Raw genomic sequence first — 14,536 nt, 5'->3', positions numbered from 1 at the left:
TGTCTACCTCATTCTTTAGATCTAATAGTGTTTGCTTTATAAATCTGGCTGCTCCAACATGGGGTGCATGTATATTTATGATTGTTATGTCTTCTTGATGGATAGATCCTTTTATCATTATATAGTGGCCTTCCTTGTCTCTTTTTATGATTTTTGTTTTAAAGTCTATTTTATCTGATATAAGAATAGCTACTCCAGCTCATTTTTCATTTCTATTTGTATGATATACCTTTTTCCATCCTTTCACTCTTAGTTTATGTGTGTCTTTACAGGTCAGGTGAGTCTCCTGAAGGAAGCATATTGTTGGGTCCATCTTTTTAATACAGTCAATGTCTTTTGAGGGGGGAATTTAATCCTTTTACATTTAGAGTTATTATTGAAAGGTGTTGATTTACTCCTAGCATTTTATTGATTTTTGTTTAGATGTCTTAAGTACCTTTTGTTTCTTTCTTCCTAACTTTCTGTTTGTCTTCTGTATTTGTTGGTATCTTGGGGTGATAAATAAACTATTTTTTTTTCTTTATTGTTAGCATTTTTGTTTTGCTGGTAGGTTTTGTTATTTCTTGAGTATACATGACAGTGATGGTTGTTTTCAAGGTATCAAACCCAGTATGTACTTGAGAATTTCTTGTAAGGCTGATCATGTGGTAGTGAACCCCCATAATTTTTTTTTTTTTTTGTCCAAGAAATATACTATTTGACCTTCATTTCAGAAGGATAGTGTTGCTGGGTAAAGTATTCTTGGCTGGCAATTTTTGTCCTTTAGTATTTTGAATATATCATCCCATTCTTTTCTGGCGTTTAGGGTTTCTGATGAAAAGCCTGATGTTATTCTGATTGGGGATCTCTTATAGGTGACTTGCTGCTTTTGTCTTACAGCTTTTAAGATTCTCTCTTTGTCTTTGAGTTTTGCCAGTTTGACTATCACATGTCTTGGAGAGGACCTTTCTGTGTTGAATATGTTAGGGGATCTTTGGGCCTCCTGAGTCTAGAGATCTGTGACTTTCCCTATACCTGGGAAGTTTTCTGCTATTATTTCATTGAATATGCTTTCAATGCCATTTCCTTTTTCCTCCCCTTCTGGAATACCCATGATTTGGATATTTGAGTGCTGAAGGTTGTCTGTTATCTCTCTTAGATTTTCTTCAATTTTTTAAAATTCTTTTTTCTTTTTGGTCTTTTTGGTCTGCCTGCATTAATTCAAACAGCCTGTCTTCAAGGTCAGAAATTCTCTCTTCTGCTTCTTCTAGCTGCTGATTAGACTCTGTTTTGTTTGTTTGTTTGTTTGTTTTTTCTTGAATGAATCCTTCAGCTCCACACTCTCTACTACATTTCTTTTTCAAGGCATTGATTGCTTTGTACATTTCTTCTTTCAGATCCTGTATATTTTTTCTCATTTCATTGTGTTGTCTAACTGAGTTTTCTTGTATCTCATTTGGTTTCCTTAGAATTGATGCTCTAAATTCCTTGTCAGTAATTTCAAAGACTTCCTGTTCTATAGGATCTAGAGCTTGAGAGGTATTATTTTCCTTTGGTGGTGATGTACTTTCTTGATTTTTCATATGTCTGGTATCTTTCCTTTGGTGTTTTGTCATTGTGGCAAAGGGTATCACAGTCCACTCATTTCACCCTGATGTCTGGCTTGGGTCCTGAAGGGACTGCCAATTCTGGGCAGCAGTAACTAGCCGTCTGGTATCTTTCCTTTGGTGTTTTGTCATTGTGGCAAAGGGTATCACAGTCCACTCATTTCACCCTGATGTCTGGCTTGGGTCCTGAAGGGACTGCCAATTCTGGGCAGCAGTAACTAGCCTGGGCTGGGGGGTCCTGTGATGCCCGTCTTTTCCAGAGTGGCTGTCTCAGGGTGTGTGGGCCCCAAGGCTCTTAAGTCTCTCTAAGCAGTGGGACTGACCTGGGCTGGAGGTCCCGCAGCGCCTGCCTTTTCCAGCACGGCTGTCTCTGGGCATGTGGGCCCCGAGGCTATTAAGTCTCTCTAAGCAGCGGGACTGACCTGGGCTGGTGGTCCCACAGCAGCTCCCTTTTCTGGCTCAGCTGTCTCGGGGCATGTGGACCCTGCAGCTCTCAGGCCTCTCTGGGCTGTGGACACTGGCCTAGACTGGGGTCCCATGGCACACAGCTCCTGTCTGTTCTGGCACAGATCTCCTGTCTTATTGATTCATTTTGTTAAATTCCCAGATACAAGATTTCTAAGTCAGGAGTTGACACTCCAGGGGAAGGTTTTTCTACTTATTGCTAAGTTGTCCTCCAGGAGTTATATCAATTTATTTTCCCACCAGTAGGGTCTGAGAAGGACCATTACCTCCAACCTCACCACATTGCACTGATGATTTTTAATGTGCTCCAGGTGAGAGGGATGAGAGGGGAGGAAATTTCAGGCAGAAAGAAGCACATGGAACAGCACAAGGATGTGGGAAATCTCTGCACATTTAGGGAACCAAAGGATTGCAGAATGAGAGGAATATAAAGAGGAAAAGAGGCAAAGAGGAAAGTTGAATGAGCAAAGACAGAGGAGGCAGACAGGGGCCAGATGATGAAAGGCTGAGGAGGTTAGACTTCCTGTAAAAGCCAACAGGAAGCCATTAAAGGGTATTAAACAGGGGAACAAGATGATCTCATTTACATTTAAGAAAAATCTTTCAGACACTGGATTGGAGAAATATCCCTGGAGGCAGGTATTAGAGAACTCCCTCTACTGGGGCAGGTGCTAGAGAGGAGATCACAGGTGCCCTCCAGCCCAGTGAAGGCTCCAGGAATGTGCGGTTGTCAGAAGGGTTGCCCCAAACTCCAGATGATGCTAAAATCAAGGGAATGAAGAGGCAAGAGTTGGTTGAAAAGCTGAAGTGGGAAGTCTGAATGGTCTCAAGCCAAGGAGAAACCCCAGAACACTTATCAAATGCTGGGGTATGGAGCCAGGGTTCAGAGAGCCTGGGAGAAGGGAACAGGGAGAAACAGGGTCACACAAACAGGAAGGAATCCTGGGTGAATCCCTAGAATACATACAATAGATGACCCCTGGCTGTCCTTATAGGCCTGTAAGAGCATGGTGCATGAAGGAATAAACACATTTAAAGGAACAGGGAACAGTCTGGAAGCTGTGGCAAGTTTTCAGGAGACAATGAAAGTATGAACTAAAGCAGCAGCATGACTATGGCAGAGCAAATGGAGACCTTTGATTGTCAAACGTGGTGGTGACTGATAAGATGCAGAAAGAAAGGAAGAGGAGGGGTCAGGGATGACACCCAGATTATGACTGCATGGAATTGCATGGCAACTGCATGGATGGCTGGCCAAGCCGGGGAGAGGACAGCTGGGGGGCAGCTCAGGATGGGGGAGATTGAGCTGGAGATGCTAGTGAACATTCAGTTGGAGATGCCCAGGAGGCATTAGCTCATTCATTCATTTATCACATGCTTGCTGAGCTCCTGCCATATGCTGGGCAATATGGACACTGCAGTGAGCCCACTACGGTCCCTGGCCCAGTCTGGTGGGAGATGCCCAGTCTTCTCCAAGACTCTGTTGTAGAGTAGGCAGTGGGACTTGAGGATGTAAAGCTCAGGAATGAGGAGAGGAGACAGGTGAACAGATAGAAGTGTATAAGCTTCACACAAGGAAGGGGAAGAAATCAGAGCTGAGAACTGACCACCAGACACACTCCCCCCCTGCTTTCTGTACTATGGAGAAAGACTCCACCACCCACACATCTGGCCACCCAATCTAGAAAGCACCTACTTAGCCTCCAGACCTCCCTCTCCCAGACTATCATACTTAAATTATTCTCCATCCCCACAGATCTCAAAGCCATCCCTTCCTCTTGCTCTGCCTCTCACCAGTAGCCTCACGATTCATCTCTTTGCTCCTGGACCTATCACCCTCCATTACATACTCCACGTTGCTGCCAGAGAGAACTTTCCAAAACATAGATCAGATCATGTTTCCCACCCCCTCACCAGAATTTGACAACTTGCTACAGTTTTCATTACTACAGGAGAAAGTTCAAACTGGTTGGCAGGCTGGAGTACAATGCTACTCACCACTTGGCACTTGCCCAGTTTTCCAGCCTTATCTCTAGTCCCTGCCTAGTGCACACTCTGCACAAGGAGCTTCAAGCCTAGTAAGAGAAATAAATGCTCAGTAAAGACAGGAAAAATTGTAGTATGGGACTGCAAAGCAAAGAGCCTCTAGACTAGAGCAAGGAAGACAACACCTTTATCCATGTGCAAACTCCCTTCTCCTGAGCCCACAGCAGACATCACTAATCAATCATCACACCTTCCCTCTGTAGCCAGGTAGGGGCACCAAATTTTTTCAAAGGAGCACGTTATGTATGCACTACCAATTAATTGAAGTTGGTTCAAAGATTTAGACCAGAATCCAGAGAGGAGAACCTTAAAGATGATTGGGATTTCAATAGGTAGAAAATAGGAAAAAAAAAAAAAAAAAAAGGATTTCCAAGCTCAAGAAATAGCACAGATAAAGGCACAAAATTGCATTGCATCCACTCCAGCCCATTTGAGTCTGAGAATGTTCCCTCTGACACAAAACAGATCACTTCTGCAGCAAGGTCCCTGTTTCAGGACCTTTTATGTAACTTGGACAGGGCTAATGAGGCTTCTATCCCAAAAGCTCTTAACATGAGCGTCCTGCCCAATGGATACTCTTTCCTCATCTCTAATGACTTCTTTCTGAATCCTGCCCTGTCAGGAAATATCTGTTGGTAAGGCATCCAAGAGCAATAACTTATGCTGTGTCCAGGAAAATTAGAAATTAATTCAACAAACAAATATGGTGTGCCTGCTGTGTGCCAAGCCTTGGGCTATCTCTGCACAAGCAAAAATACAAAATAAAACAAAACAAAACTTTTAATACTAGTTATAAGTATGTGTTTGTTTGCTTGTTTATATCAGTCCATATCAAAATGATGAAAAACTAGAAAGAATAAAGTTAGAAAGAACATACTAGAGAGAATAACATGGAAAATATAAATAAAAATAGGAAGTCAAAACCCAGGGCAAGGAAAGCACATTGGTGCCATGAGGGCCCACAGCCACATTTGGGGGAGAATGTTGTGTTTAATCAGACTTGCCGCCTTACCGCCTAGCACAGGGCCTGACAACAGGAGGCAGTCCGTCAGTGTATCCAACCTTCAGATTTAGCTCTGAGCTTCCTGGCAGCCAGTGTAAAGAAGGATTTACCACATTGTTTTACATAGCTCACACAATGCATACCAGCTACTTTCTCAAAGTAAATATTTTCCTAGCACCAAGTACTAAAAGAAAGTTCTCAAGTGAGATTTAGTAAAAGAAGGCTGACACAGCCACTGGCTCTGTTTTTCAGAGATCACTAAAGACGACTGCAATGGGACATGCCACACCAGCGCCAAGTAAGTACCATCTGGGCCTCCTTTGGGGATGATGCAAAGGGGGACTCTTTCCCAATAATTTCCACCCAGATCCTACCCTCAAGGGAGTAGTTCTCTGACATCATTTCTGAGGAGTTAAGATAAATTTAAGTATGAAACTAAAAATATCTCTGAAAAGGCCACCATCAACCAGCCAGATAGGTCCAGCCTTTTCAACAAGCCACCATCTGACTTACCTGGCACATTAACAAAAATGCCAGTTGTTACCCTCAGTCCAAGCCACCAGGACTCTCTCATGTAGGTTGAGGAAATCCAGGGGGCTCTCATTTCAGTAAACCATGCCCCCAACTCACAGCCAGGCATCACTTGGCTTCATACTCCAAACTCTCACAGGAGTCAGACTCTTAACTTCCAACGAAGCTTAATGAATTAATTAAGAGTCCCATAGCTGGGGTTAGGCCAGGATTCAAAGTCAGTCTCTGTCATTTTCACTGACTGCATGCCCCCCTGAGTCAACTATTTAATCCCACTAAGCCTCAGTTTCTTTACCTGTAAATGGGAATAATAATATTGACTTGCTAGGGCTATGGGATAGTTTGTAGATGACATAAAGTAATGCACAAAGTACAGCTCCTAGCACATCGGTAGCTCTCTAAAGACTGGCAGCTACCTTCCTTATTGCTGAGTCGGCACCTATATATACACACTCTGTAGTTTGCCAGATAAAAGGCTGCAGTTTTAGCTGCCCTTGGTGGGGTTGTGCCAGGAATGGATGCTTCTCCAAGCCTTAGGCAGGACCTCTGAGTGCCTCATAGGGGCAGGGGCCAGGGTGCTAGAGATGAAGGAGTATTTTAAGTGAAGTGGAGGGATGTTGAGTATTTTCCTCCAAACACCATTTGCCCTTTCTCATTGCAGCTGCCTTCTCAATCCGAATGGCACTGCCTCGTGCAAATGTGCAGCAGGATTCCAAGGGAATGGGACAGTCTGCACAGGCAAGTGAAGGAGTTTGCTGGGGGCAGTGAGGTTTGCACAGCCTGTTGAAAGAGCTGCATTCCTGCAGTCTGAATGGGCCTCCAGAGCTGGTGCCAGCCATTGATGGTGAATTGCATGCAGTGGGGTAGCTGATTGTACCCAAGGACAGAAAACCAACTGTTCACAGATGGGGCATGTTGGTTTGGGAATGGGCAGAGCAACTGGCACCTGTTTAGGGGCGCAGTTTTACCACACTCCAAGCAGTGGTTTACAGCCTCAACTGCAATCAGAATCCCCTGGCAGCTTTAAAACCACTGATTTGATTGTCTTAGGGCATACGTGGCTGGGGCTTCAGGATTCTGGAGTGGGAAAGAGAAAAGTTTGAGCCCTGGTTCTTCCTGGTCTTTTAACTGCTCTGAGCACCCTTAGCTCATTTGTAAAGTAAACTTAAAAATATCCCCCTTGCAGAGTGGTTTTGAGGTTAAATTACCTCTTTGTATACAATGGCAGAGCAATGCAGCTTTTACAAACTCAGCCTCATCAGGCTCCCCCAGTTTGAATCTAAGCTCTTACACTTTATGTTACTTTGGGAAAATTGTTTGACAGCTCTTTGCACCCTTTTTTTTATTTTCAAGTTGGGGATAATAAGAGAAACTCCCTCACTGGGTTGTTGGATGATAACCTGGATTAATAACTGGGAAGTGCTCAGAACAGCCCGGCACATAGCACTCAATAAACATGAGCTAGTTTTCTTATGGTGTATGGAAACCTTTAGTGTCATTTTTCTCTCGAGTGCTATGTCCTGGAAGGCTTTGATCCAGATCATAGCAGTGCTGGACAATAATTACACCAGTCTTCTTCCTATCTTACTCTGGATATTCTCCCAGAATGCCAGTATCCTGACCCTGGTCCCCAGCTATTTCCTGCAGTAGGATGTGTACAGATTGCTGGTCAAAACATCAGGAAAAGGCAAATAACTGGAATATTTTTCTTGCCCTCTGTTTTGGGGAATTAGCCATTTTTAATCTAATGCCTGCCGGAATAGTTTGGAAGAACCTTCCAGTCCTCAATGACACAGGTAAAAATGCATCAGTGGCTTTTTTCCCCTCTTCCTTCTCTTCAGCTCTGTGTCATCTCTCTCTTCTACAGTGATCAACGCCTGTGAGATCAGCAATGGAGGCTGCTCTGCCAAGGCCTACTGTAAAATAACCACCCCAGGAAGCCGGGTGTGCGCGTGCAAGGAGGGCTATACGGGTGATGGCATCGTGTGCCTGGGTAGGTACAAGTCCTCATCCATCCAGTGAAAATGGAGTAAGAAGCCGAGCTCTCTGGAGTGATTCTAACACGTGGGGTCTTATTATCAGGACGTACGGCTGCTGGCATCATAGGCAGTTCACCTGGGCTGGAAAGTATGAGGGTGTGGACATGTGACCACAGGGTCGTATGAAGGTGTGTGATGTCCAAAAATCACTTTGGAAGGAGAAACGGGGAAACGTTTTCCAATTAAACATGGTGGTGACTAGATTTCTAAACTCTTATTAGTTCCTTTTTATACTCACTGTTTAAAACAAAAAAAAAGGCATATGTGATGGGAAAAAATCCTGGAGATAACTGCTCTTATTTTTGTTATATCACCCCATTTTGCTATGTATACATGCATTTTTTTAATGAAAACAGTATGCCCTCAAACAAAGTGTTTACAATGCTAAGCAATATGACAACTTTCCCTGAAAATAAATATACCTCTAAATCATTATTTTAGTGGCTGCATACTGTTCTACTACAAAGGAATACCATAGTAAGTTGTCTAAATTTAATTTTATCTTTTGCCTTTTTTTTTAATGTTTGCAGTGACTTGGAATAAATTTAACTTTTTAGATGGAAAATAAATTAACACAGAAGACTTGCAAGAATAGTACAAAATAGACCCACTTGTTCTTCACCTCCACTCACTTTCTAACATTTCGCCCTGTTTGTTTTATCATTTGCTCTCTTCATATATACACGTATTGCTTTCTAGACCATTTGAGAGTAACCTGTATATATCATATCCCCTTTACCCCTAATACTTGAGTGTGAGTTCCTAAGAGTAAAGGCAGCCTCTTACATAACCACAGCTCAGTTGTCAACTTCAGTAAATCTATTATTGATATAATAATTTTGTTTATCATTCATATTTTAATTTCATCAGTTGTCCCAATAATGTCCTTTGGACATTTTTTCCTGACCCAGTCTAGGGTCTGATATTACATTTAGTTGTCAGGTCTCTTTAGTCTCCTTTAATCTGGGATGGTTCCTCAGCCTTGCTTTGTCTCTTAGGCCACTGACATTTTGGAAGATTATAACTTTTTTTTCTTTGACAGCATGCCCTTTATTTTGGATCTGTCTGATGTTTTTTCATGATTAGACTCAGCTTATGCAGGCCAGGAATGCTCCAGGCCTGAATGTCACACAAGCAAATGTCCCACAAGCAGTATTGCATCCTTCTCAGGATATCACACCACAGGCACACGATTTCCACCTGCCCCTCATCTGTGTTAACTTTGACCACTCAGTCAAGGTGCTGTCTGCTTTCTCCGCCGTATACATTTTTCCCCTTTGCTACTAATAAGCAATCAGTGGGGAGATACTTTAACACCAAGCAAATATCTTGCTCCTCATCAAAATGTCCCCCTAAGTTTAGCATCTATCGATGATTCCTCATGGAATCGATCCATACTGTGATGGTTGTAAATGAGTTTCTTTTGTTTAATATCCAAGTCTCTTCATTCATAGCACGGTTGGGTTGGACTCCAAGATTCTGTTATTTGAGTCCTTTGCTGCAGATGCTCATACTCATTCCCCAGAGGGGCAGATTTAAGGCTGCAGACTGTGCCTCTGCTGGAAGGAGTCCATCCCAGAAGACTCAATCTTAGAAACGCATCTGGTACCCTCCCCATCAGGCTACTTCTGCCTCTGAGGTGTCCCAAACTGACCAACACTTTGACACCTGCCCCCCTCGGCCGGTTAGCCATCCCAGCTAGTCCCTCCAGATGCCTGCTCTCAGAAACAAGGCTTGATCCTCATGCCAGCTGTTGGCTTTTTGTTTTAAAGAAATCGACCCATGTTTGGAGAACCACGGTGGCTGTGACAAGAATGCAGAGTGCACGCAGACAGGACCCAACCAGGTGACGCCTCCTGGGGCCCTTATGTTTCCCTGGAGAAAACTCTTAGGTCTTTAGTCACAGGCCTGAGGGAGAGAGGCTAACAACAGCTTTCTGAGGAGCAGCAGCAAAATATAAATACTTCTGGAGAAATTATGAAAGAATAAGAGGCCATTATTTGGGAGTAAGGAGAAATGGGGGGAAGGAGGAGACAAAGTGTACTGGAGTAGAAGCTTCCCTGGAGTGGGGAGAAGTAGGCACCTGCAAACACTGTGTGGTTCCAGAAGCACCTAGAAGGTCCCCCAAAATGCTCCCCTTTCTTTCAGCTTTCTGATGCCCAGGATCCCACATTTTTTTCTTTGGCTTGGGGCTCTGAAATGCATGTGCCAGCAGAAGGTGGCATTTGGGGCCCTCTGTCAGTCAGTCACATGCTCCCGAACTCAGTGAGCCTGCAGCGTCACTCTGGAGAGCAGGTTTGGGAGGTGGGGAAATGTGAGGGCTCCAGCATCAGAGGGCAGAGGTCGCAGGTAAGAAGACACAGGCGGGGAAGCTGAGGCCTGGAGACCCAAGCTCGGCCTCCCTCAGTCCCTGTCACATGGTGAACAAGCAAAATGTCTGGGAGGAAACTACATACATCCAGAATCAGATGATGAAATAGCCTCCAGTGAGTGTTCCATCAACCTTGTGAAGCCATTCAGAGACCTCAAGGCCAGGTCTCTCAGTGGGCAGATCAAGCAAGTGCCTGAAGTGCTCAAAAATAAGAAAAAAAATCTGCCTTGGAGGAATTGTGTGTGCGTGCATGTGCACACACGTGTGGACACGTGCACACATGTGTGTACACATTAAGTCACGGAGAAAATCAGAATAGTCAACGATGGGCTTTCTTACACATATTTTGAAGTTCATAAAGTTTCTATTTCAAACTACATATGGGATGGGAGAATCTGTAAGCTCTTTGGTGCATGGAGTCTCTACAAGTGTCCCCCCAGACCTTGAAGGCAGCCAGGGGGGACATGGAATTGAACAACGAGGACAAGATCTTAGCTGAGGAGGGGCAGCCTGTGGGCGTCTTGGTAAAGGTTTGAGCCGAGACTGAGCTGTTGTGAAGGAAGAGGAGGAAGAAGAGTGAAAACCTACCCATGTGGCCCTGCTGGCTCCATGAGTTCAGGTTCTAACAAGTGGACATCAGGCCAGGGCATCCACTGCTATGCAGGAAGCTGTCGTGTGATTTATAAAAGTCATTCCTTGGGAGGACACATTGGGAGCAGGTGTGCATCCTTCCTTTGGGTGCACAGCCAGTGACTAGGTGGGCTGGGTTTTGGCCCTGCAGCTGGGCACTCCTGAGCAGAGCACAGGTGACATGGGGGCCCTGTCCCCAACTCCCTGTAGACAGTGTCCCCTCCCTCAACTTGAAGCCCCCAACTGATTTCCTTGGCCAACCAATGAGTGTGACAGATTATTTTCACATGTGCACCATGGTGGGCTGCACAGCCTCTTAGCATCGGTGCCTTTGGGCCCCCGTGGGTGGAGATGAGCAAGATGTAAGTATGAACAGGAGTGGAATATGGCTTAGCTTCCTTTCAGCTGAGCCTTCACCAGTCAGAGAGAGAAAAGAGGTGAGTGCCTGAAGGCAAGGGACCACATAAGGTAAGAGAGTTAAAAAAAAAAAAAAAGAAAGAAAGAAAGTCATCTTGGTGGCAAAGATGGGATGTGTGTGAGATCCCAGTGCTCGAGTGAAGTGTGCCCAATGGCTAACATGTAAGATGACAGTTGTCATTAGAGATACCGCCAATGTCAAATGTAGACTCGCTAACATGACCACTACCACGATAGAACTCGAGTCTGAGAGCCAGTACCGAACCTAGCTGTGAAATGACCCATGTCCCTGTGCCCCTGGGCAGGCCGTCTGTAACTGTTTGCCAGCCTACACTGGAGACGGGAAGGTCTGCACGCGCATCGACGTCTGCTTAACCGTGAGTATGGGCGGCTTCGGGGCGACGCCTGCACAGCCTCGGGGCCTGGGCTGCCTCCTTCCCGCTTCTGGAGTAGGCAGAGCTGGGGTGATCTCACTCCTGGAGGCCTCAGCGCTGCTTCATTTCCCCTTTATGTTCCATGCTAATACTGGAGAGAAAAGAGAAAAGGCTTAGGATCCCGAGCGGACCCAGGTGTACATAGCTGTTCAGGGAGTCACCTGAACGTGGCTGGGGCAAGTGCCTGGAGGCCAGCTGGATTCTCAGCTTCCTGAAGGCAGGCCGTGTCAGCCAGAGCAGGGTCTCGCTAAGTAGCCCTCGTGAGTCAACTAACAGGCTGTAACATCCAGTCCAAAATCTGGTTTCCTAACCATGGTGATTGGGTGATTGAGTACTGACATCCATTACCTGTTTTTTTGTTTTGTTTTGTTTACTCTGTACGTAGCTTATGGAGAGAGGAAGAAAAGGTCAGTTAAAAATTATCATCACGGAATATAAAATGTTACAGTCTGGAAAAGGCAAAACTATGGAGCCAGTATAAAGATCAGTGGTTGCCAGGGGCTGGAGGGAGAGAGGCATGGAAAGACAAGAACACAAAGAACCTTTAGGGCCATGAAACTACGCTGATAATATAATGGTAGATTTATGCCATTACACATTTGTCAAAATCTATGCAATGTACATCATGAACCATGAGCCCTGATTCACAATATGGACTTTAATATCAATACTGGTTCATCGATTATGACAAATGTACCACACTAATGCAAGATGTTAATAACAGGAGAAACTGGGGTCGGGGTGGGGTGGGCTGGGCTATAGGGATATGTAGGAATCTCTGTACTTTCCACTCAATTTTTCTGTAAACCTAAAACTGCTCTAAAAAATAGTCTATTAACTTAGAAAAGTAAGGGCCGGCCCGGTGGCGCACTGGACAGTGCGCCGCTTTGGAGCGTGGCAGCACTCCCACCGAGGGTTCGGATCCCATGTGGAGACCGGTTCCCGCTCACTGGCTGAGCGTGGTGCAGGCGCAACACCGAGGGTTGCAATCCCGTTGCCGGTCCCCGGTACGGGCGCGACACCGAGGGTTGCGATCCCGTTACCAGTCAGTAAAAAAGACAAAAAGGAAAAAAAAAATTAGAAAAGTGAAACTGCACACGCACAAATATTCACACAGAAGTCAGTTGTCAGTTCATCTTCTTTGCAAAATGTGTGTGTGTGCGCAGTTTCTACTATTCCAGGGTGGTTTTTTCCCAACTTGAGCTATAAAAAAGGAATGCCGTAAGATAGCATACAGTTTTTTAAACAGTTCATTATTTAGCTCAGATGTGTGTTTTTCCTTCATCAGTGGAAATTTGGGAGAAACCTCAGACCCCAGTAGCATGAATGTCATGACCTCTATACAGACATGTCCAACACATTTTCTCAGCTCAGCCACAGCATGTTGAGCTACATCTATCCACGTGCTTATCCCCCATATTGCCAGTTCTTATCAAAGAAATCCCTCGCCCCACCAAGCCTGTCTTTCGCCTCTGAGACAAGGCTCAAGACTCATCTCCTCCAGGAAGCCTTCCTAGATTGACCCCACAGCAGCTTTCCCTTCCATATTCTCCTGTGCTATATAAAGAGGAATCCACAGTGAGTGCTTTTCAAGTCAACAATATGGTGTCGCATTCCACAGGCCGGTTCTGTCCTAGTAGAGACCTAGTTGCTAGACTAACGAAGGAGATTCAACCCTCGCCATACAACTACCCTCCCCGGCCCCCACCACCACCGTTCTACATGTCAGCTCTACCGTATAGTAGAGGACCCGGTTCTAGGCCCCCTGCACTGAGCAGGAGCTAGTGCGGGTGGAGACACCTCCTCCCCCTCCCTGTCCACGGACACATCACTGATCCTTCCAGTTGTCTTTCTTACTAAAGAGGAGTAGGGGCGGGGGGCAGAGGCTGCTATCAACATTTCAAGGATTGTCTTGTGACACCAACGTTGTTCTTGTTCTGTGTGAGCTCAACCGGAGGACTAGGATTTGTGAATAGACAGTAGAAGAAAACAGATTTCTCTGAAATCAGGGTAGAACATTAGAAGTGTCCAGAGAGATAGTTGGGGAAGTGATAACTTATCATACTTCAAGGTATATAACCATAGGAATAAAGCAACAGATGTTCATCATCCCAGATGACCACCGAGGTTCCTCGCAGCCCTGATTTATACGACTCTACGGCTTTGAGCTGATTGCTTCTCTGAGCCTCAGTTTCCTTGGAAGTTCATGGATGTCCCTGGATCCCTTTCAGCACAACAATCTGGGCTTTTACCTTCTCCTTCCAGTCTACAGCATGGAGTTGACACACTTCTTGTCACTGTGCTCATGTCAGTCCTGGGAGGAGGCTCCCTGAAAGCTGTCTTCTGATTCTCTGACAACCCTCGGCACAGACTAGCTCCATGTTATGTAAACCAAGTAGGAGCCTTCTCGGTAACTGATCACTAAGTGTCAAACTGGGCAAGTTATCTACTGCTGCTCAGAGCCTAGTTTCCAGGCTTTATACCCCCAAAAGGATAAGATATTCTGTAAGCCCACTGTCCTGGGTTGGCACATCTGGGCCACTTAGCATGGCCAGCAAGGCCTCTGAAATCCTGCATCCATGTGACATTTGTAGCTACTGCTTACCAGGGGTCAGTCACTGTCAGTCACTGTGGTAGGGGTCCCCATGAATTCTCTCATTTAATTCCTCTAACAGCCCCATGAGGTAAGAATTATTATTAACCCCATTTTACTCCAGCTGAGTCAAATTCTTTTCCTAGGGATGCTATGACAAATTACCATGAACTGGGTAGGTAAAAGCAACAAAAATGATCTTCTCACAGTTCTGGAGGCCCAAAACCCAAAATCAAAGTGTCAGCAAGTACTCCCTCTGAAGGCTCTGAGAGTGGGTCCTTCCTGCCTCTTCCAGCTTCTGGTGGCCCCAGGCATTGCTGGGCTACGGCCACATCACTCCGATCTCCCCTCCATCTTCACATGGACTGCTCCTCTGTGTCTGTGTCCTCTCCTCTTCTTATAAGGACACTTGTGGACTTAA

The 14,536-nt window shown here is 45.3% G+C and overlaps 1 protein-coding gene across 1 annotated transcript in view; it reads left to right on the top strand.

Annotated features, from left to right (window-relative positions):
- Nucleotides 1–14,536, top strand: part of STAB2 (stabilin 2) — a gene marked incomplete at its 5' end in the record, with an annotated part of 97,374 nt that overhangs the window by 41,597 nt on the left and 41,241 nt on the right. Inside the window, 5 exons of the mRNA XM_008570288.1 lie at nucleotides 5,353–5,398; nucleotides 6,293–6,369; nucleotides 7,499–7,624; nucleotides 9,443–9,516; nucleotides 11,394–11,465. Coding sequence (XP_008568510.1) covers nucleotides 5,353–5,398; nucleotides 6,293–6,369; nucleotides 7,499–7,624; nucleotides 9,443–9,516; nucleotides 11,394–11,465 — 395 coding nt within the window. The remainder of the gene's footprint in view (nucleotides 1–5,352; nucleotides 5,399–6,292; nucleotides 6,370–7,498; nucleotides 7,625–9,442; nucleotides 9,517–11,393; nucleotides 11,466–14,536) is intronic.

The sequence above is a fragment of the Galeopterus variegatus genome, unplaced genomic scaffold (assembly GCF_000696425.1).
Source record: "Galeopterus variegatus unplaced genomic scaffold, G_variegatus-3.0.2 Scaffold588, whole genome shotgun sequence".
Lineage (NCBI taxonomy): Eukaryota > Metazoa > Chordata > Mammalia > Dermoptera > Cynocephalidae > Galeopterus > Galeopterus variegatus.
The sequence above is the reverse complement of the archived record's forward strand: the minus strand, read 5'-3'. Positions and strand labels throughout refer to the sequence as shown.